The sequence below is a fragment of the Cetorhinus maximus genome, chromosome 2 (genome assembly GCF_964194155.1).
Source record: "Cetorhinus maximus chromosome 2, sCetMax3.hap1.1, whole genome shotgun sequence".
Classification (NCBI taxonomy): domain Eukaryota; kingdom Metazoa; phylum Chordata; class Chondrichthyes; order Lamniformes; family Cetorhinidae; genus Cetorhinus; species Cetorhinus maximus.
In genome coordinates, this window is record NC_135880.1 from 35489922 (window position 1) to 35514314 (window position 24393).

General features: G+C 45.4%; 1 protein-coding gene across 1 annotated transcript in view; it reads left to right on the forward strand.

The window, feature by feature from the left end:
• The window catches only part of serinc5 (serine incorporator 5), a 90322-nt gene that overhangs the window by 37296 nt on the left and 28633 nt on the right, over window positions 1–24393 (forward strand). Inside the window, exons 2-4 of the mRNA XM_078563259.1 lie at window positions 3938–4105; window positions 7753–7931; window positions 10802–10884. Of these exons, the coding sequence (XP_078419385.1) occupies window positions 3938–4105; window positions 7753–7931; window positions 10802–10884 (430 nt within the window). The remainder of the gene's footprint in view (window positions 1–3937; window positions 4106–7752; window positions 7932–10801; window positions 10885–24393) is intronic.

Sequence of the window (24393 nt, forward strand, 5' to 3'; positions counted from 1 at the left end):
GGTGCCCCCCCTCACTGACAGTGGTGTTGGAGGCAGCCTGCTGACTCTGGTGGCCCTGATTACCTTGGCGGTTATCCTCTGGCTGCCAGAGCCTGAGTAGGCTCTGCCTGGGAGGGTGCATCCAGCCCATGGCTGGGCACACCTCAGTCGTCACAGCAATATTAGATGCAGCAATCACTGGCAGAAGGGTAGAGGAGCTGGTGCCCTTGCCCAGGGTGCCCTGAGAGGGGCCCCACAGTGACAACAGGCAGCTTGTCTGCAAGTGTGAGGTGCGTTTGCACCTCCCTGCTCGCTATTGATGGATAGGCACCCAGCAGAGAGACTAGGTGCCTCATCCACCTCTCATACTGGCAGTGACCACCTGAAGTCATTGCCTGTGCGAGGGGTTGCAGGTCCGTGTGCAACTCCAGGAATCCCTGAGTCTGCTCCTGAAGCTGCCTCTCCATGAGAGTCGCCACTGTCTCCGTGGAGGAGGCTGTGCGCTCAGTGTTAAGAGTCAACGCAGAACTCATGCTCTGCATGGACTCCTCCATGATGGAGACCATGGCATGCAGATCCTCTTGGGCCTCCACCAGTTCTCCCTGTGCATCCTGCTGGACGTCCAGCATCTGCCACCAGAGGCTCATCATCTGCCTCGGAAGCAGCATAGCCCTGGTCTCCAGCTGTGTTCCCACTGTTGGCTCCCTGGGACCTCGCTGCCTCTTGTCAGCTCCTCATGCAAATGTAATGTGACCTCACCACTGTGCATTACTCGCGGAGCCGAAGAACTAATGCCCACCGATGTGTGAGTATCTGCGCTGGTGCCTGGTTCAGAGAGACGGTGAGACGCTGGGGTAGGCGTGATGTCTTCCTCAGAGCTCAATGCGGGTTCCTCGGGGTCGCAGGCGGCTCCTGCGGATGGCGCATCGGTGGGAGGAAGAAAAAGGTCAGTACATTCAATCATCAAAGCCCACCTAGCATGCATAGTGACTGAGGAGACAGTGGAGTCCTGCTGCATGGTGCCATCTGCATTGGAGCTTCAATGGGCTCTCTGGCTACGACAGTTCAGTTCTGATGAGAGGAGCCCATTATGTTTCCAGTACCCACCGTAAACACATCTGTCAACTGCACTCTTACCTTCATCCGAGACCCCCACCTCATTGCGACCGGAGCAATGAGCTGGCCATGGCATTCCAGCTCCAGTGCATCGCTTTCATGCTTGGTGAGGATACACAGATTTGGCACTCCTCCACCCGTTCTGCGGCGCTCCACAGAATTATGACTGCTCTTCTCCTGATGGGGAAAAAATAGCCTCATTATTACCCTGCCTCCCGGAAGGTCCTTTCCTGGTCCCCCCCCCACCACCAACCACCTACCCGGGCATTAGGCGGGCCACATCACTGTAGCAGATCTCACCCTGCAATACACTGAGGTGACTTGTGCTGACATCCCAGCCTTGGCAGGGCAGGTTTCAGTGCCAGTTGACATACACACTCTTAGACTCCTAACGCTCTGAGCAACGGGCACTGGACTAGTTTTCCACACAGGTCCATGCCAACTCTGCACTTACCCTTGCTGACTGCAGCGAATCATTGAACCTTCTGCAGCACTAAAGCCGCGTGCAGCGCACTATTTCGTGCCCACTGACCTGGGCAGCATCCCCTGCCCAGGCCTTCTTGGTCGGGGGGGTGGGGGGCGGCCTTCTCTTGCTGTCCCTGGGCATTAAGATATGCTGGCTGGCACTGACCTCCATGACCAGCACTCCCAGGCACTCCTCTGAGAAACAGGGGGCAGGGTGCCCATCTGACTTGCCCTCCCGCCTTCCATGACCACCAGGCGCCGAGGCCATGTCTGGACACCGGGACATTTGTTGGATTGCTTCCAGACAGCTCCCTTGGCCTCCCCCAAAACTCCTGGTGGCCTTTAGGGAGCTGCTGGGTCCCCATTGTTCCCACCCCCACACACTCGGCACCCGTGCTTCACGCTGGGCGGCCCTTAATTGGCCACCCAGCGTAAGATCACGTTGGCAAGGCAAACTCGGCCGAGAGTGGGTTTTGCATCCACTTCCAGCCAAGCTGACTTTGGGCTCACCCCCCAAGTCTCTGGGTATGAGTTAGTTGCAGACAAAAGTTTAGAAATCTGAGGAAGAGACACAATCCGACTTTTGTGAAGTTTGCTCGAATAAAAGAAATGTTATTTGGTAAATAGTATAAAGTAGGTTGTCCACCATACTGCGCCCCCCCCCCCAATGGTTTGTATCCAGCCCACCAACCACCGTGATGATCCACTTAAAAAATGGAAGGAACCATGCAATGAGTTACCTTTTTAAAATTTGAATTTCTTCAAATATTCGTGGATCTTCCCACCAGCTTCTCCTGACTCCGATATTTTAAGATGGAGGGGGGGCACAGGGGCCAGGTCCATGCTGCTGGGACCAGGTTAGTGAGTGGGATAGGGATTGTGAATAAGGGGTGGAACAGTCCAGAAAATGGCCATGAAGAAAGCAGTGAGGGGATAGAGAGAGAGAGCAGGAGGGAGACCAGAGGGGGGGTGGGGGGGGGGTGGGGGTGGAGGGGGAGGGGGAGAGAGAGAGAGAGAGAGAGAGAGGGGGGGAGGGAGGGCAGAGAGAGAGAGGGAGGGAGGACAGGGAGAGGGAGAGAGGTGGGGGGAGGGAGAATGGGGGGAGGGAGGGGAGGGGAAAGGAGGATGAGGAGAGAGAGGAATAAGAGAGAGAGGGGAGGGGTGGGGGGAGAGAGAGGGGAGGGTGGGGGGGAGAGAGGGAAGGAGAGGAGAGAGGAAGGAAGGAGGGAGGGAAGGGGGAGAGAGAGAGAGAGGAAGGAGGGAGGGAGGGGAGAGAGAGAGAGGAAGGAGTGAAGGAGTGGGGGGAGAGAGGGAGATTGGGGGGAGGGAGGGGAGAGAGAGGCAGGGGAGGGAGGAGAGAGAGGCAGCGGAGGGAGGGAGAGGACAGAGAGGCAGGGGCAAGAGGAAGTGGGGAGAGTCACCCTCAACTCATACGATATCTTCTGCAACCCCCTGCCTCCCCTTGCAGTCTTGTCCTGTCCTCACCTCACCTCACCCCTTACAGTCTCATCACCACACCCCTACCTTCCAGCTCCCTGGTCTTATGGCCCTTCCCCTACCCCCACCCCCACCCCCACCCCCATCCCACCGTCTTAAGGCCCGGCCTTCCCCATACCTCTACTTCTACAGTCTTGTCTCGTCTGCACACTCCTGTCCCCCACAACGCAAAGTGGCTTTAATTTTTCCCCCCAGATCTGTTCACCATGCCGGTGACTGACAAAAAAGACTGAAACGTGGCCCCTCAAGTGAAAAGGCTGGACACATTGGTATAGAACTGTGAAACTTCAGCAAGATTTTGAAAACCTTAGAGGCATGTTAATGGAAGAATTTAAAAGTCGCATCCCACCTAGACGACTGTAGAATCTCTAAAATAAGAGAGGCTGCTCTAATGGCTGATGGTTATGAACTATCCCACAAGCACAAAGATGATAGCAAACCTTTGTTTGCAAACCCACCGAGAAGCTGGAGAGGTAAGAGAAGTGATAGTGAGCAGAACACTAATTACCCTGAAGGGGAGAACAGAAATGAAAAGACAGATGCTTCTCAGGCTTGGAAAAAGACAGTGTGGGAGATAAGCTTTGTTCGAGGCTACCGGCGTGTTAACTTTGCCATGAGACAGGGCATGTTAAAGCAGATTGATGGAAATTAAAAGCTAAGATGTTGTGCATTTTTCCAGAAAGTGTTGTACCAGTGAGTGAAACTTGTGACAAAGCAATACACCCCCTGCAAATACATTAGGTGATAAATCAGAACATCAATGGGCCAAATGGCTGACTTCATCAGAATTGATCTTGTGAAGAACTGATTCAGGTTTGCAACTGATGTAATCAATTGTTCAATAAGTTATTAAAAACTTTCTTCTTCTTTCTACCCACAGCTGGCCTGCTGTTGTGGCTCCAACGATTGCTCTCTCTGCTGCAGCTGCTGCCCCAATATTAAAACCTCCACGAGTACCCGAGTCATGTATACTCTCTACCACATTCTGGGAACCATTGTCTGCTTCCTCATGTTGTCGCCAACCGTGGGTGAAGCGTTGAAGACGCATGTAAGTAACCAATCATGCCAGTGTGTCTTTAAGACTAACTCCGCAATAAATTGCCACTTGCTGTGCTGACGTTTACCTGCACCGTCTGTAACCACATTCACCTCCAATAAATGCTGAATTGCAAGATAGTAGATTTAGCATCAGTTAGAATTATTGTTTTTTATACACACCTCTGTAGATTTGATTTTTTATTTATAAACATACATACTGACTCAGATCGAAAATATGGAAGTTGTACAACTTGAATACATTCTATAGAATCCAAATTGATCACATAATGTTTGAAGTGGTTCACTGAAGTCTCAGGATTTATTCCTTCCCTGAAGGATATTAATGAACCAATTTGCTTTTCTAAGGACAGTCCAGCAGCTTCATGGCCACTTTCACTAATGCCAGATTTTTTTCTCATTTTTCGATTTTTTAAAAAATTCTAAACTGAAATCGCATTGTCAATCTGCCAAGGTGGAACTTGAGCTTGTGTTCCCCAGGTTACTGGTCCAGCGATGCAGCCACTGCACCGCCACACTGTACTCGTGACCACTGTTTTGGATTTTGTTCAATGGAGTTTAAACCTCATTTTAGACTCTTACTGAACTGTGTTTCATTTTAGAAAATCCTGAATTTGTTTACCTACTAACTAGAGTGAGAGGGCATAACATAGCAGTAAAATTTGTGTGTGGAGAGTGTCCTGTTTAATGTGGCTCCCTCAGAGAATTGTTCATCTTTATATGAAAAAGAACTTGCACACCTGTTTGGAACCACAAGGCACTCTCAGTATTCTAAGGGCTATCCCATTCCAATTTGGAAGTGTTCATCTATTGGGAATTCATAGTTTCGGGATGATAAAGGATTAATTATTCAGCACTGTCTACATTCAACACAGTCAGTTCAAGACCAAAGCTGCATTAATGCTTCAAAATTCAGCTTGAACCTCCCACTTATTTTTTGGAATGTGAGCTGGTAAATGTCTTGAGAACATTACAGAGCTTGTAAGCAAGGATTAGCACACTGTCAAATAATGGGTGTGCAAACTGCAGCTCCCCATTGTAAATGAACAATGACGTTTTAGCATTTGTAGCATTTGCTACAGTTTATTGTTTGTTCCCTAGGTGATAGCTTTTTATTAACCCTGGGGAGCAAACATGACAATATTAGCACCCCATCATACTATAACCCTGTTGCATGTTCTTATCATTTGATTCCCTTGTTGGAGCTGTTTATTGTTCCGTGCATATCCTTTAGGTCCTGGCCATGATGGTTTGGATGGAATCTTCCCTGGCCATAGACATAGTGCTGTGTGATGGACCAACATGGTGCAGGTGGCGGCACAGTGATATACAGTTGGGAGGGAGTTGCCCTGGGAGTCCTCAGCATTGACTGTGGAAACCACTTGATGTTTACCACCAACCACCAATCCCACCCGCCCCCTCAGCTGATGAACCAGTAATCCTCCATGTTGAACACCAATTGAAAGAAGCACTGAAGATGGGAAGGAAACAGAATGTACTCTGGGTGAAGGACATCAGTGTCTGTTACCAAGATTGGCTCGGTAGCACCACTACGGACCAAGCAGGCTAGTCTTGAGTGACATAGCTACTAGACTTGGGCTTATGGCTGATGATGTGGGAACCAACAAGAGGAAAAAACATACTTGACATTGTTCTAACCAACCTACCTGTCACAGATGCAACTGTCCAAGACCGTATTGGTAGGAGTGACCACCGCACAGTCCTTGTGGAGATGAAGTCCCATCTTCACATTGAGGATACCCCTCCCATCATGTTGTATGGTACTGTGCTTAAATGGTATAGGCTTGAAACAGACCTGGCAACTCAAAACTGGCACTGTAGGCCATCAGCATCAGCAGAATTGTACTCAACCATAATCAGTAACCTCATGGCCTGGCATATCCCCCACTCTACCATTACCACCAAGCCCGGGATCAACCCTGGTTCAATGAAGAGTGCAGCAGGGCATACCATGAGTAGCACTAGGGATACCTAAAAAATGAGGTGTCGACCTAATGAAGCTACAAAACAGGACTACTTGCATGCCAAACACAGGAACCAGCATGTACTAGCCAGAGTTAAGACAGCCAACAGAGCAGATCTAATCTCTGCAGTCCTGCCACATTCAGTCGTGAATGGTGGTGGACAATTAAACAACCAACTGGAGGAGGAGGCTCCACAAATATCCCCATCCTCAATGATGAAGGAGCCCAATACATCAGTGCAAAAGATAAGGCTAAAGCATTTACAGTCATTTTCAACCAGAAGTGCCGAGTGGATGATTCATCTCAGCCTCCTCCGGAGGTCCCCAGCATCACAGATGCCAGCCTTCAGCTAATTCGATTCACTCCATGTGATGTCAAGAAATGGCTGAAGGCACTGGATACTGCAAAGGCTATGGGCCCTGACAATAATCTGGCAACAGTACTGAAGACTTGTGCTCCAGAACTAGCCAGGCTCCTAGTCAAGCTGTTCCAGTTAAGCTACAATACTGAAATCTATCCAGCAATAGCCAGAAACTAGCCCAGGTATGTGCTGTCCACTAAAAGCAGGACAATTTCAATATAGCCTATTACTTCCCTATCCGTCTACTCTGAATCATCAGCAAAGTGATGGAGGTGCCATTGACACCTAGTGTCCTGGTAGTGTCCTGGGCCAACCATCTTCAGCTCCTTCATCAATGACCTTCCTCCCATCATAAGATCAGAACTGGGCACGTTCTCTGATGATTGCACAATGTTCACCATTCGCGACACCTCAAATACTGAAGCAGTCCATGTCCAAATGCAGCCTGACCTGGGCAATATTCAAGCTTGAGCTGATAAGTAAAATTTTCACCACACAATGACCATCTTCAATAAGAGAGAATCTAACCATCTCCCCTTGAATTCAATGGTATCACCATTGCTGAATCCCCCACTATCAACATCCTGGGGGTTACCATTGATCAAAGATTGAACTCGACCAGCCATATAAATACTGTGACTACAAGAGCAGGTTAGAGGCTGGGAATCCTGCGATGAGCAACTCTCTACCTGACACTCCAAAGCCTGTCCACCATCTACACGGCACAAGTCAGGAGTGTGATGGAAAGCACAGTTCGCCTGGATGACTGCAGCTGCAATAGCACTCAAGAAGCTCGGTACCATCCAGGACAAAGCAGCTCATTTGATTGGCACCCAATCTACCACCTTAAACATTCACCCCCTCCACCACCACTGTGGCAGCAGTGTGTACCATCTACAAGATGCACTGCAGCAACTTATCAAGCCTCCTTCGACAGCACCTTCCAAACCTGTGACCTCTACCCACCTAGAAGGACAAGGGCAACAGACCCATGGGAACACCACAACCTGAAAGTTTCCCTCCAAGCCACACATCACCCTGACCTGGAACCATATTCCCATTCCCTCAAAATCCCGGGACTCTCTTCCTAACTGCACTGTGGGCGTATCTACAGCGTACGGACTGCACCAAGAAGGCGGCTCACCATCATCTTCTCAAGGGCAATTAGAAATGGGCAATAAATTCTGACTTTGCCAATGACACCCACATTCTCTGAAATAATTTAAAAACTGAATAAATAACGTGAATTATAGGGGTGGTTGATCAGACAATGTATTTTGACTCTTTTTCCAGGTTACCTTTTATGGAGAGTTTTGTAAAACTATTCAGGCGGGTGCTGATTGTGAAAGGCTTGTTGGCTACTCTGCTGTTTATAAGGTTTGCTTCGGAATGGCCATATTCTTCTTCATTTTCTTCATCCTGATGATCAATGTGAAAACCAGTAAAGATTGTCGAGCTTACCTCCACAATGGGTAGGTGTCATTTGTAACTTCTCCATTTTAGAATAAGGCTTTTGTCGCATAAATTTTGTCCGTGACAAAATTGGGTGTTGCAGTCCAGGATAAAATCCATTGAAAACAAGCAAATGTGACTTAAAAGGAATTGGAAACAGAAGGGAAAAGTAACATAAAGCCAAAAATGTTGAAACAAAACAGAAGGGATTACAGCATTAAGCTCTGTGAGTACTGACAATAGAAAATAAGATAGCTACTTTCGATGTGAAAACATTTATGCAAGAGGAGGACTTAATGTGGCCAAAAATAGTGTCCTTAAACATAGAACAAGCATGGAAAGATCGGGAACTGAGACAGATTGCAATAGCTAGGGAGAATCTGACTTTACCTAGTGGTAATTTGAATACCCTTAGCCCAGAGGCAAATTTTGATTTCCTAACGAATTCCCGATTTGTTTCTAAGTTTGATGAGGAGGATGTGGAGATTTGCTGGACAGCCTTCGAGAGACTTGGCAGCTCAGTTACAATGGCCAGCAGAGTTTTGGACACCCCTGATACAACGTCAGCTAGTAGGAATGGCCTTTGAGGTTTATTCCATGCTGGCTGCTCAGAGCTCTGCCAATTATGATCAGACATGGGCTGCTCTTCTCAATGTCTATGAACTCATACTGGAGGCATACCACCAACAATTCCAGAACTCCCATAAAAAGCCCCCGCAGACTTTTCCAGAATTTGAGAGAATTAAATGGCTAGCATTTCTCTGGTGGGTCTGAGCTCTAAAAATTCACAGCACCTGCGAAGGGTTAAGAGAAATAGTATTGCCAGAGGAGTTAAAAACTGTCTCCCATACAGCTTCAAAACTCACATAAGGGAACAAAGGGTTTGCAAAGTCAAAGATGTGGCTATCGTGGCTGATGACTACAATTTAACCCACAGACCACCTAAGCCAAAACAAATTTGAATGTAGTAACTATTACCAACAAGGGAGAGATAAGGAGGAGACAGATGGAACAGAAATAGACTTCAGAGGAAAGGAGAGTAGGGTAGACAGCACAGATCAATCCCCAACTTTAAAAAGAAAGAACATGGAAAGTAAATCAGCAGGAGCACGCTTTGCTCACTTCCAGTGCGGCAAGCCTGGGAAATCTGTTAGTTCATCAAGAAACCAATAGGAGGAGCTGCTGTCAGAACCGTGTCTGTAGCCTTGAAATTACTAAGCCTAGATTCAATGGGACAAGGATAAGACAAAATACCTAACAAGCCTCCTTTCATAAAAGGGAAATGACTCCTTTTGCATCACAAGCTCCAAGAAAATAAATAACCGTTTTCAGAGGCATAGAGTGTTTTTAAACACTGCTTATAGCAAAGGTTGCGGTTTTGCCACCCAAAAGCAGGACAGATACCACAGTGCTAGTAAAAGGGCTTACTGGCACCTGTTTAAAGGTTCCCCTAATAAAAATTCACCGGCAGAGCAAGTGGGTCATTGGTATAGTGATGGTCGGGGTTATTCATAAAGGGAATGGACCTATTGTTGGGAAATGACTTGGTGGGGCACCGGGTACTATGCCCAGAGGGTCAAATACAGTCCATGGAGACTGGGGAGCCAGAAAACTTCTATTTGGCTGCAGAGAGCTGAAGAAATCCCTAATGTCCTACAGAGGGCAATAGAACCAGTAAGGATAAGGGACATTGAAGGAAAACCAGAGGACTTTCCAGAGGTCAGGAGAGATCTTTCAACGGTAAAAGGGGTCAGGATAGAGCCCATAAATGCTAAAGAAACCAAAACCAGGCCAGTGGAGTTTAAAGAAGTCAAGGCAAGGCCCTACCAAAATTAAAGGGAATTGCGGGGCCTGAACCAGAGGTCTGGTTAGCAGACACCTATCAGGATTTAAGTAGGGACAGAGAAGGTTCCCAAACCAGCAGACGTTGTGTTTTAAACTTCCAGGGCGAGTGTGTAATAATAAGGAACCTCTCTCTTAAAAAAAAAAACCTCACAAAAAAGTTTGCTACTGGGGTTATTTAAATAGGACAATTGTTCTGAGAACATAAGAACTAGGAGCAGGAGTAGGCAATTCAGCCCCTCGAGCCTGCCCCGCCATTCATTACAATCATGGCTGATCTCATTTCGGCCTCAACTCTAATTTCCCGCCCTCTCCCCATAACCTTTCAACCGGTTACTAATTAAAAATTTGTCTATCTCCTCCTCAAATTTATTCAGCGTCCCGGAATCCACTGCACTCTGAGGTAGTGAATTCCACAGATTCACGACCTTTTGAGAAAAGTAATTCCCCCTCATCTCTGATTTAAATCTACCACCCCTTAGCCTAAAACTATGGCCTCTCGTTCTAGAATGCCCCAGAAGGGGAAACATCCGCTCCACGTCTACTTTGTCTATCCCCTTTAGCATCTTATATACCTCAATTAGATCTCCTCTCATCCTTCTAAACTCTAGCGAGTATAAGCCTAAACTGCTTAATCTCTCCTCATAAGACAAGCTCCACATCTCTGGAATCAATCTAGTGAACCTCCCCTGAACCGCCTCCAGTGCAACTACATCCTTCCTCAAGTAAGGGGACCAAAACTGTGCACAGTACTCCAGGTGCGGCCTCACCAATGCCTTGTGCAGTTGCAACAACACTTCCCTATTTTTATACTCTATTCCTTTAGCAATAAATGCCAAAATTCCATTTGCCTTCCTTTATTACCTGTTGTACCTGCATACTAACTTTCAGCAATTCATGCACGAGGGCACCCAGATCCCTCTGAGGGAAGAAAGCACACACCCTTTACATACAAACGCATTGATCACAGGCAATAAAAAGGAACACACAAATTTTGCCCATGACACTTTTCTTTGTCAGTGTGTTAATGCCTGTATTTTGTGCCTAGGTTCTGGTTTGTGAAGCTTGTGGTATTGGCTGGAATGTGCGCAGGAGCTTTCTTTATACCTGACCAGGACACCTTTCACAAAGGTAAAGCTTTTTAACAATGAAACCAGTTGATTGTTTCATATTGTATTTTGGAGACTTCAGCATCATTTCTCAGCCAGATTCTTTCCTAAGTAATATCGTTTGGATAAGTTTCTAGTTTAGTTCAGTAGTGCACCTTGTAAGTACAGTGAGTTCATTATTCTTAAATGTTTCTTGAAAACAGATACCAAAAAAATAGGCTATAAACTGATAATTACAGAATTCTTTGAAAAGGTAGACATAAAAAGGAGAAAAGCCATTTTAAAAAAAAATCAACTGAAATCTTAGCGCCTGATTAACAACACCTAGGAACCAACAAGCTAATAAAAACCCAAAGCAATTATCTCTGTAAACTTCAGTTGCAGACTGACAAATACTATGAAAGATAAGTCCATCTTTGGAATGAATAACAAGGTTGTTCCTTAGCAAGATTTCCACAGTTGCCCATTCTCATATTTCTGCTGCAGTAGTAATAGATTTAGCTGCAGTATGGGTGTTGGAGCTGCACTCATCCAGGAAAGAGCTACAAAGGCTGCAGGGGCTTCATTTTGGTTTTGACTCCTTTATTTCTCCAATCATATACGTGTTCAGAGGTTCCAGTATACAATGGTGGGGTGGGGGTGGGGTGGGGGAGGTGGGGTAGTGTGAGGTGGAGGGTCATAGGCCAAACTTTGATGCAGCCAAACTGATTCCTGCTTAATCTGAATTCCACCAGACATTGCAAGAAATTTATGCAAATCCGGTTCGGGGACAATTTGGTTATTAAATGTGAAGATGGACTTTAGTGGTGTCAGATTATTTGTAGCTTCTTACCAGGATAATGCCTCAAGGCTTTGTGATCTGATGCCTGGTTATCTAGGTAGTGACGGAAGGTTGATGACACCATTTTCTGTAGGCTTTGGCTTTGTTACTGCAGAAGGGGTTGGCCATAGAGCAGTTAAATGTTGACTGTTACTGTTTCTCTTTCCTTTGACTTTTTTGTTTTACCTTTTCAGCCTTTTGTTTCAAAATGAATTCTGTAGCCAGCGATGCATAACTTTTAAAACTTTATTTCCCTTTTCGTTCATGGGATGTGGATATCGCTGGCAAGGCCAGCACTTAAACTCATCCCTCACTGACTTGAATAGGTGGTCATGAGTCAGCTTCTTGAACTGCTGCAGTCTATGTGGTGTAGGGAAATCACGTTTGACAAACCTACTGGAGTTTTTTGAGGATGTAATAGCAGAATAGATAAAGAAGAACCAGTGGATGTGGTATATTTGGACATGGGATTGGGGGTAAAATATTGGCACGGACTGAGAATTGATTAGCAGACAGGAAACAGAGAATAGGAATAAATGGGTCTTTTTCGGATTGGCAGGCGGTGACTAGTGCAGGGATCAGTTTTTGGGCCCCAGCTATTTACAATATATATCAATAATTTGGATGAGACAACCAAATGTAGCATTTCCAAGTTTGCTGATGACACGAAACTTGGTGGGATTGTGAATGGTGAGTAGGATGTTAAGCAGCTTCAAGGCGATTTAGACAGGTTGAATGGGTGGGCAAATACATGGCAGATGCAGCATAACGTAGGTAAGTGTGAAGTTATCCACTTCGGTAGGAAAAACAGAATGGCAGAGTATTATTTAAATGGTGATAAATTGGGAAATGTTGATGTACAAAGGGACCTGGGTGTTCTTGTACACCAATCACTGAAAGCAAGCATGCAGGTGCAGCAAGCAGTTAAGAAGGCAAATGGATTGTTGGTCTTCATTGCGAGAAGGCTGGAGTACAGGAGCAAGGATGTCTTACCGCAGCTGTACAGGGCCTTGGTGAGACCACACCTGGAGTATTGTGTGCAATTTTGGTCTCCTTACCTAAGAAAGGGTATACTTTCCACAGAAGGAATGCAGCAAAAGTTCACTAGACTGATTCCTGGGATGGCAGGATTATTGTACGAGGGGAGATTGGGCTGACTAAGCTTGTATTCACTGGAGGTTAGAAGAATGAGAGAGGATCTCACTGAAATGTATAAAATTGTGACAGGGCTGGACAGACTGAATGCAGGGATGATGTTTCCTCTGGGTGGGGTGGGAGGAGGTCTAGAACAAGGGGTCACAGTTTCAGGATATGGGGTAGACTGTTTAGGCCTAAGATGAAGAGAAATTTCTTCACTCAGAGGGTGGTGAACCTGTAGAATTCTTTACCACAGAGGGCTGTGGGGACAAGGTCACTGAATATATTTAAGAAGGAAATAAATTTCTGGGCTCTCAGTGTCAAGGGGTATGGGGAGAGCGTGGGAGTATGGTATTGAGATAGAGGATCAGCCATGATCATATTGAATGGCGGAGCGGGTTCGAAGGACTGAATGACCTACTCCCCCTATTTTCTATGTTTCTGTGCACACCCACAGCGCTGTTAGGAAGGAAGTTCCAGGATTTTGACCCAGCGACAGTGAATAAATGGTGATATTGCTCCAAGTCAGGATGGTGAGTGACTTGGAGGGGAAGTTGCAGGTGGTGGTGTTCCCATCTATCTGCTGCCCTTGTCCTTCTAGGTGGTAGAAGTCACATGATTGGAAGGTGCTGTCTAAGGAGTCTTGTCAAGTTGCTGCATTTAATGCACGTGGTGCACACAGCTGCCTCTGTGCACCAATGGTGGAAGGAGTGAATGTTTAAGGTGGTCATTTTGCGCCACTGGTGGAGGGAGTGAATGTTGAATGTGATGCCAATCAAGCGGGCTGCTTTGTCCTGGATGGTGTTGAAACTCTTGAGTGTTGTGGGAGCTGCACTCATCTAGGCAACTGGAGTATTCCATCACACTCCTGATTTGAGCCGTGTAGATAGTCAACAGGCTTTGAGGAGTCAGGAGGTGAGTTACTCACCACAAAATTCCCACCTGCTCTTGTAGCCCCAGTATTTATATGGCTGATGCTATGGATAGGAGAGGGTTTAATTTAAACAGCCCTGATTTCTCCTCATCAGTAAACAGAAAGGTGTTTTTATATAATGTAAATTATGTGTTTTTATTTTGATTTACCTCTTTATAAGTGATGGCATATTTTCCCAACCCCTCAGTTTTGGCGTGATCCAATTTCTATTTATAACCTCACAGCGAACTCAAGATAGGGTTAGTTTATTTTCACGCTCTCAAACGCGGGAGGAGGATATTGCCATGTAGCCCCCGGTACATTCATACAATAAAGCAGGCATAGTGAAAGAAAGAGGTACAGGGCAAAGGCCACTGAGAAAATAAGAATTATTGTTTCAAGTGAGTCCAGAGTCCAGAATGAAAAAGTCCAATGGTGTATTTCTTCTCAGTGGTCGGCAGGCTGAAACTGATGCTGGATAATTCACTTTTCCAGTAGAGGTGACTTTCACAATGAGATTGGCATGCAGAGATGAATTAGCCTTGTAGGCGATGGTACAGAAGTTCCAGTAGAAGCAGTGTAGGTGGGGGTCAGGCATTTACTTGGACCAAACCCTTGTTCTGAGCTGCTGCTTTCTAAATGGAAGATGGCAGTCTGCTTTGCAGCTCCACAAGTCAGGGTGACTGGTTCCCCCAGCTGTGGGTGAGGTGGGGAGGAGGCCATTTTATATGAATTCCACTTCTCTACTTTGGTTTGGACAAAGATGTATGCTCCTAAATCTGGATTCTTGAGATTGGTAATGTTTCAACCATTAAGGATTTCAAAAGAGGTTTCGGGGTCCTTTGTCTTCGCAGACAGGTCATCTTCATTGGCTGGGACTGGCCTTAGACATGTAAATGGCCTTTGTACAATTCCCTTGGATTTGATCTCTTCAGTCACAGGGGTCATTAGCATCCCTTCAGAGATAACAAGGTAGCAACTGTTCTGAATGCCAGGAAGTTCCTTTTGTTTGAGTCATAGCCAGTCATGGCTTTAGTCATTTTAAAGCCTTTGTTCAGTTTTTAAAATTGTATAAATTAATATCAAAATATAGAATGAGATCTTAGCCCCTTGACACTGGTCCAGTTAATTTTCTGGTCAGGGTCACCCCTGCATGTTATGGTGGTGGATTCAGCAATGATAATGCCATTGTCAAGGGGAGATGATTAGATTCTCTCTTATTGGAGGTAGTCAATGCACGGCACTTGTGTGGCACAAATGTTACTTAACCATTTATCAGCCCAAGCATGAGTGCTGTGCAGATCTGGCTGCACGCGGACACGGACTGCTTCATTACCTGAGGAATTATTAATGGTTTTCAATACTGTGCAATTATCAGTGAACATTGCCAAGTCTGACCTAATGATAGAGTTAACATCATTGATGAAGGAGCTGATGATGGTTGGGGCTAGGTCACTACCCTGTGAAACTCATGCGGCATTGTCCTGGGGCTGAGATGATTGGTCTTCAACAATTATAATCATCTTCTTTTGTGTTTGGTATGACTCCAATGAGTGGAGAATTTTCCCCCTGATTCCCATTGGCTTCAATTTTACTTTGGCTCCTTAATGTCACACTCAGTCAAATGCAACCTTGATGTCAAGGACAGTCGGTAGATAGCACTGTTGACAACACCTTCTATCACTTTGCTGATGATTGAGAATAGACTGATAGGATTGTAAATTAATTTGTCCTGCTTTTTGTGGACAGCACATATTTGGGCGATTTTCTGCATTATTGGGTAGATACCAGTGTTATAGCTGTACTGGAACAGCTTGGATAGAGGCACTGCTAGTTCAACACTACAGCCAGGATGTTGTCAGCTGTATCTAGTATGTTCAATTGTTTTTTGATATCCTTTATGCTTTTCTGAACAATAAATTAATGTTCCCTGCTTTTGCACAATTCTGTAATTCTGTTTTATACTGTTTCATTCAGGAAATTGTGGAATTTTGTGTTGAACAGAAGTTGTCCATCTCTTTGAAGCTGAAAGCTGCTCTATGATAGTCACAGAATCACAGAATGGTTACAGCACAGATATAGGCCATTTAGCCTATCTTGTCTGTGCCGGCCCTCTACAAAAGCAATTCGCCTAGTGCCACTTCCCCACCTTTTTCCCCATAGCTCTACAAATATTTCCTCTTCAGATAATGATCCAACTCTCTTTTGAAAGCTACAATTGAACCTATCCCCACCACACTCTCAGGCAGTACATTTCAGATCTTAAACATTCACTGAGTAAAAAAGTTTTCCGCCTGTTGCCATTGCTTCTTTTGCCAATGACTTTAAATTGTGCCCTCTGGTTCTTGATCCTTCCACCAATGTGAACACCTCTATCAAATTTCCTCTCATACTTCTCTTCTCCAAGGAGAACAGCCCCAGCTTCCTCAATCAACCTAGGTAACTGAAGTTCTTCATCCCAGGAACCGTTCTCGTGAATCCTTTCTGCACATTCTAATGCCTTCACATCCTTCCTGAAGTGCCCAGAACTGGATGTAATACTCCAGCTGAGGCTGAAGCAGTACACCTTCCTTGCTTTAGTACTCCACGCCCCTCCTTATGAAGCCCCAGGATCCCATATGAATTTTTAAACACACTCTCATCTTGCCCTGCCATCCACGATAATTTGTGCATAAATACTCCCAGGTCCCTCTGCTCCTGCACCCACTTTAGAATTGTATCTTTTATTTTATATTGTCTCTCCACATACCTCTCAACAAATTGATTCACTTCACACTCCTTTGCATTAAATTTCATCTGCCACTTGCCTTGTCCTTTTTAAGGTTAACACCATACTTCTCGTAGTTTGCAATTCTTGTAGGATTTGTGTTATCCACAAATTTTGAAACTGTGCCCTGTACACCAAAGCCTAGGTCATTAATATATATCAGGTAGAGCAGGGGTTCTAACACTGACCGCTGGAGAATTCCACTATAAACTTTCCTCCAGTCCAAAAAAAACAACTGTTAAACACTATTGTTTCCTGTCCCTTGGCCAATTTTGTATCCATGTCACTATTGTGCCTTTTATTCCATGAGCTCTAACTTTGCTCACAAGTATGTTGTGTGGCATTTTATCAACTGCCTTTTAGAAGTCCACGTATACCAAATCAACTGCATTCCCCTCCTTGCCCTCTCTGTTACCTCATCAAAAGCTTAAGCAAGTTAGTTAAACATGGTTTACCCTTAACAAATGTGTGCTGCCTTTCCTTGATGATGGTTAATTTTGTCCTAAATTATCATTTCTAGAAACTTCCCCACAATCAAGGTTAAACCGACTGGCCTATAGTTGCTGGGCTTATCCTTACACCCTTTTTTGAACAGAGTGTATCATTTGCAATCTCTCAGTAGTCTGGTGCCACCACTGTACCAAAGGAAGACTGGAAAATTATGGTCAGTCCCTCTGCAATTTCCACCCTAACTTGCTTCAGTATCCCTGGATGCATCTCATCCGATCCTGTGACTGGTTCTGTACGTCACCCTCCTCCCAATCAATCGTAAATCAATCAAGCATCTCAACTGCCTCCTCTTTCACCATGACATGGGCACCATCTTCATTGGTGAAGACAGATGCAAAATATAAATTTAATACCTCAGCTCTGCCCCCTGACTCCATGTGTAAATCCCCTTTTATGCCCATAATCAGCCCCACTCCTCTTTTTACCACCTTTTTACTCTTTATATGTCTATAGAAGACTTTTGGATTCCCTTTTATGTTAGCTGCCAGTTTTTTCTCATAATCCCACTTTGCTTCTCTTATTTGTTTTTTCAATTCCCCTTTGAACCTTCTATATTGAGACTGATTTTCAATTGTATTATCTATATGACATCTGTCATATGCACCCTTTTTCTGCTTCATCTTACTCTCTGTCTCTTTCATCGTACCTTTTCCCCCTTGTGGGAATGCACCTTGACTGTAACTGAACAATCTCCTTCTCAATGACACCCATTGTTCTAGTTACCATTTTAACTGCCATCTCTTGATTCCAATTTTTCTGGGACAGATTCACTCTCACTGCATTGGAGTTTGCCCTTCACCACCCACCCCGCCCCCCCCCCCCCCCCCCCCCCCCCCACCCCCCAATTAATTATTCTTACTTTGGATCACTCCTTGCCTTTTTCCATAGCCAACTTAAACTTTATGATACAATGATCACTGTCCCCTAAATGTTCCCCTACTGACACTTGATCCACTTGGCCTACCTCATTCCATCTACAAGATGCACTGCAGGAGCTCGCTGAAGCTCCTTAGGCAGCACCTTCCAAACCCACAACCACTACTATCTAGATGGAAAAGGAAACTACCGCCTGGAGGTTCCCCTCCAAGTCAAACACCATCCTGACTTGGAAATATATCGCCGTTCCTTCACTCTTGCTGGGTCAAAACTCTGGAACTCCCTCCCTAACAGCACTGTGGATGTACCTACACCACATGGACTGCAGCAGTTGAAGAAGGCAATTCACCACCCCCTTCTCGAGAGCAATTAGGGATTGGCAATAAATGCTGGCCTAGACAGCGACGCCCACATTCCATGAATGAATTTTTTTTAAATCCCAAGAATTGGGTCTATTCTCGTTGGACTGGGAACATGCTGATGTAGAAAATTCTCCTAAACACATCCTGGAAACTCTTGCCCTTCTCTGCCCTTTACGCTACTGCTATCCCAGCCTACATTAGGGTAACTAAAGTCTCCCACTATAACTACTCTATGGCCTGAATATTTTGGATGCCATCTGAAGAGTTGGCAGAGAGCACATCCCTGCCAACTCCGAGTGCCCTGCAGCCATTTCACACTCAAATGAGTGTCAGTTGGCTGCAGGCAGACTTCTGCCCCTCACTCGGCAAGGTAAGTTTATAAGGTCCCAGGGCAGGGGGGAAGAGGAAAGGGCTGAAGGCGTGGAAAGTGTGCAATTCGGGTGTTGAGGCCAGGGGTGGGGGTGTGGGGGGAGGTGCAGAAGCCTATAATTCTTACCCTTCTCTGTAATTTCCTTGCAATTTTTTTTTTATTCTTTCATTGGATGTGGTCTAGGCCAGCATTTATTGCCCATCCCTAATTGCCCCTGAGAAGGTGGTGATGAGCTGCCTTCTTGATCCGCTGCAGTCCCTGTAGTGTAGGTACACCCACTGCTGTTAGGAAGGGAGTTCCAGGATTTTGACCCAGCGACAGTGAAGGAATGGCGATATATTTCCAAGTCAGGATGGTGAGTGACTTGGAGGAGAACTTGCAGCTGGTGGTGTTCCCATGTGTCTGCTGCTCTTGTCCTTTGAGTTAGCATAGATTGTAGGTTAGGCAGGTGCTGTCTATGGAGCCTTGGTGAGTTGCTGCAGTGTATCTAGTAGATGATACACAATGCTGCCACTGTGTGTCATGATGGAGGGAGTGAATGTTTAAGGTGGGGGAATGAGGTGCTGATCAAACAGGCTACCTTGTCCTGGATGGTATCAAAGTTCTTGAGAGTTGCTGGAGGCACTCTTATCTAGGTAAGTAGCTAACGCACCTGACTTGTGCCCTGTACATGGAGGACAGACTTTGGGATGACAGGAGGTGAGTTATTTGCTGCACAACTCCCAGCCTCTGATCTGCTATTGTAGCCACTATTTATATGGCTGGGCCAGTTCAGCTTCTGGCCAGTGGTAACCCCCCAGGATGTTGTTAGTAGGATTTTCAGCACTGGTAATGCCATTGAATGTCAAGGGAGTTGATTAGATTCTCTCTTGTTGGAGATGGTCATTGCCTGACACTTGTGTGGGCGAATGTTACTTGCCACTTATCAGCCCAAGCCTGGATGTTGTTCCGTCCTAGCTGCATTTGAACATGGACTGCTTCAGTATCTGAGGAGTGACGAATGGCATTGAACATCGTGCAATCATTAGCGAACATCTACTTCTAACCTTATGATGGAGGGAAGGTGATTGATGAAACAGCGGATGATGGTTTGGCCTAGAAAACTACCCTAAGGAACTCCTGCAGTGATGTCCTGGAACTAAGATGATTGGCCTCCAACAAATGCAACCATCTTCCTTTGTGCTAGGTATGACTCCAACCAGCAGAAAGTTTTCCCCCTGATTTTCGTTGACTTCAGATTTGCTAGGGCTGCTTGATGCCACACTCAGTCAAGTGATGCCTCAGTCACTCTCGCCTCACCTCTAACTGTTTCCTCTGTATTTTTCCCACTAGTTGTTGGCCTAAAGAATACACAAAGCAATGTAATGGTTCAACCATGAAGCTGTTTCGAATTGGAATTCTGTTGGGAATTCAGAATTTGTGGATGGTGAAGGGTTAAACATTCTGTAAGGCCAACATTCCACTACTTAGCTCAGTTTGAACCATCCTTCTGTTGTTTTGGGCGCGGAGATGGAAAATGTTTTGAAAACAATGCTGGAATTGTAAGTGAAGTATAATAAGTGCTGTACTAATGGGTTTGCTAACTGCAGTTCTCTGTAAGTGAGCAGGATAAAGTTAGTAAAGTTAAAAGACTGGCTTCCAATGCAGCGTCATCACAAAGGTTTTATCTTACCAACAGCAGGGTTTTAGGATTGAGCAAGTTTGCACTTATTGAGGTTGTTTTGTTTTGCTGGTTCAAATCCAACTGCAGTAGATAGACTACCCACTAGCATTGATGAGAACCTTCTGGAATAATAATCAGGTTAAGGTTTCTGAATGAATGGAAAGCACTTGAAGCAACAAAGGAGCAAGAGCCAGTTGCTTGGGCAGCATCCACCATTTACAGGAGTCTCTTGGTGCTATGCTCTATATTTCAGCTGCACTGGCGACTTCAGTCCATTGATTCTGAAGGACAGTAAGTGCTTTGTATTTACATTTCCATGTGACTATCTGCTAAGTAAAAAAAAATACTAATGGAACAATGAGAATCTTGTTCTTATCTGTGGATGGTATTTTTTTAAGATCAAGTTTGTTACTTTTTTCCACTGTGAATTTTATTGCGCTGGTGTTTACTTTGCGATTTCAAAGTTGCATTTAACTCATTTGAAACTTGACATTTTGGATAGCTGTATTGCAGCAATCCGTTCAGTTGCTTTACTGCTGGTCTTACATTGCCTTGATTTTAAACCTCCTTATTTTCAAATCTCTCTATGGTCTTGCACCCTGCTTGAGCTCTCAGCCATGTCTCAATTTTAGTAGATCCGCCTCTGAGCCAGAAGGCTGTGGGTTCAAGTCCCAACTCAGACTCGAGGATGAAAACCTGGACTGTCACTAATACTAAGAGAGCACCGCCTATCAGAAGTGCAGTCTTTAGGATCGGACATTAAACTGCCTCCTCTATCTGTTGGAAGCAAAAATTGCATGGCCCTATTTCTATAGTGAACAGGGGAGTTATCCAGGGATTCCTGGACAATGAAAGTATTTATTCCTCAGTCAACAATAAAAGAGATTATTTGATCGTTATATTGCTGTGTGTGGGAGGTTGAGTGCAAATTGGCTGCAGCATTTCCTACATTACAACAGTGACTGTGCTTCAAAAGTACTTAATTGACTGGAAAGCGTCTTAGCACATCCTGAGACCTTGAGGCACCATACTAATTTTCTCTTCTACTGCTGTAACCGCATCTAGGCCTAAAACCTTCCCAAATCTCTGGACTCCTCCAATTCTGGTTTTTTGTGCATTTGTGATTTTAATCGCTCCAGTATTGGTGGCTATGCAGAGGGCAGCAATGTGGTTGACTCTTCAATGCCCTTTGAAACGGCCTAGCAAGCCAGTCAGTTGTATCAAACCACTAAAAAGTCTAAAAGGAATGGAACAGGACGGACCACCTGGCATCGACCTAGACACCGGAAACAGCCCTGTCGACCCTGCAAAGTCCTCCTTACTAACATCTTGGGGCTTGTGCCAAAATTGGGAGAGCTGTCTCGCAGACTAGTCAAGCAACAGCCTGACATGGTCATCCTGCTAGGCCAGGAGCAGCACCAGGCATACCTAAAAATGAGGTACCAACACAGGACTACTTGTGTGCCAAACAGCATAAACAGCTAGCGATAGACAGAGCTAAGCAATTCCACAACCAATGGATTAGATCCAAGCTCTGCAGTCCTGCCACATCCAGTTGTGAATGGACATTAAGCAACTCACTGGAGGAGGAGGCTGCATAAATACCCCCATCTTCAATGATGAGAGAACCCAGCACATCAGTGCAGAATACAAGGCTGAAGCATTTGCAATAATCTTTAGCCAGAAGTGCCGAGTGGATGACCCACCTTGGCCTCCCCCAGTGGTCCTTAGCATTACAGATGTGAGTCTTCAGTCAATTTGATTCACTCCACGTGATATCAAGAAACGGCTGAAGGCACTGGATATTGCAAAGGCTATGGGCCCTGACAATATTCTGGCAATAGTACTGAAGACTTGTGCTCCACAACTTGCCATGTCCCTAGCCAAGCTGCCCCAGTACAATGACAATACTGGCATCTACCCGGCAATGCGTAAAATTGCCCAGTTATGTCCTGTACACAAAAAACAGGACAAACCTAACCCAGTCAATTACGTCCCAATCGATCTACACTCGAGCATCAGTAAAGTGATGGAAGGGGTCATCAACAGTGCTATCAATCTGCACTTGCTTAGCAGTAACCTGCTCACTGACACTTAGTTTGGGTTCCGCCAGGGCCACTCAGCTCCTGACCTCATTACAGCCTTGGTTCAAACATGGACAAAAAAAGATGAACTCACAAGTTGAGGTGAGAGTGACTGCCCTTGACATCAAGGCAGCATTTGACCGAGTGTGGCATCAAGGAGCCCTAGCAAAACTCTCTGCTGGTTGGAGTCATACCTAGCACAAAGGAACATGGTTGTGGTTGTTGGAGGTCAGTTATTTCAGCTCCAGGACATCACTGCAGGAGTTCCTCAGGGTAATGTCCTCAGCCCAACCATCATCAGCTGCTTCATAAATGATCTTCCTTCCATCATAAGGGCAGAAGTGGGGATGTTCACTGATGATTGCACAATGTTCAACACCATTCATGACTCAGATACTGAAGCAGTCCATGTCCAAATGCAGCAAGACCTGGATAATATCCAGGCTTGGGCTGACAGGTGACAAGTAATGTTGCCTGGCACATGTGTGATGCGAATGACCATTTCCAACAAGAGAGAATCTAACCATCCTTGACATTCAATGGCATTACCATTGCTGAATCTCCCACTATCAACATCCTGGGGAGGGAGTGGTTACCATTGACCAGAAACCGAACTAGCCATATAAACACTGTGGCTACAAGAGCAGGTCAGAGGCTAGGAATCCTGTGTGAGTAACTCATCTCCTGACTCCCTAAACCCTGTCCACCATCTACAAGGCACATGTTGGGAGTGTGATGGAATATTCTCCACTTGCCTGGATGAGTGCAGCTTCAACAACACTCAAGAAGCTTGACACCATCCAGGACAAAGTAGCCCGCTTAATTGGCACCCCATCCACAAACATTCACTCCCTCCACCACTGACACACAATAGCAGCAGTGTGTACCATCTACAGGATACACTGCAGTAACTCACCAAGGCTCCATATACAGCACCTTCCAAACCCACAACCTCTACCACATGGAAGGGCAAGGACAGCAGATAGATGGGAACGTCACCACCTGGAAGTTCCCCCTCAAGCCTCTCATCATCCTGACTTGGAAATATATCGCTGTTCCTTCACTGTTGCTGGGTTAAAATCCTGGAACTCCCTCCCTAACATCACAGTGGGTGTACTTACACCACATGGATGGCAGCGGTTCCAGAAAGAAGCTCACCACCACTTTCCCAAGGGCAATTCAGGATGGACAGTAAATGTTGGCTTAGCCAGCGACGCCTGCATCCCATGAATGAATATATTTTTTTAAAAACTGCCTAGGACCTAAGCTCTGGAAGTCCCTACCTAAACCTTCCCACCTCTCTGCCTCTGCCTCTCCTTTAAATCGCTCTTTGAAACCTGGATTTTCTTGTACTACCTGGATCAAGGTCAAATTTTGTTTTATAATATTCCTATGAAGGGCCCTGGGATGTTTTACCACATTAAAGATGCTATAAAAATGTAATTTGATATTGTCCATTCAAAGAATTACAATGGAAAAAAATACCCATATAGATTCAGGCATCACAGAGCTTTGAAATAACCTTTAACTTTATGAAATGTTGTCCTTCACTCAGTCAGATTTAATGTAATGCTTTATAAGAATTGTGGGTACATTAGCGGAAGTAATAAGATCTTAAAACCTTGATGGTGCAGATCAGCATGAAGTGAATTTGTTTCACGAATGAACGCTGCTTAAATATATTCAAAATGCTGTAAAGAACTTGCATTTATATGGAGCTTTTCACCGTTTCAGAACACCCCAGAGCACTTCAGTCTATCGATTATGTCTGAAGTGTGGCCAATGCTGTAATGTAGGGAAATACTGCATCCATTTTGTACACAGCAAGATCCCATAAATAGCAATTGGACCTGTGACCAATTACACCGTCTCAGTTGGATGAGGGATAAATGTTGATCAGACCCCCCCCTGCTGCTCTTTGAATAGTGTTCCAAGATATTTTACATCTACCTAAGTGAGCAGGCATGACCTCTTCAATTAGGAACAGGAGTAGGCCACTCGGCTCTTTGAGCCTGCTCTGCCATTCAAT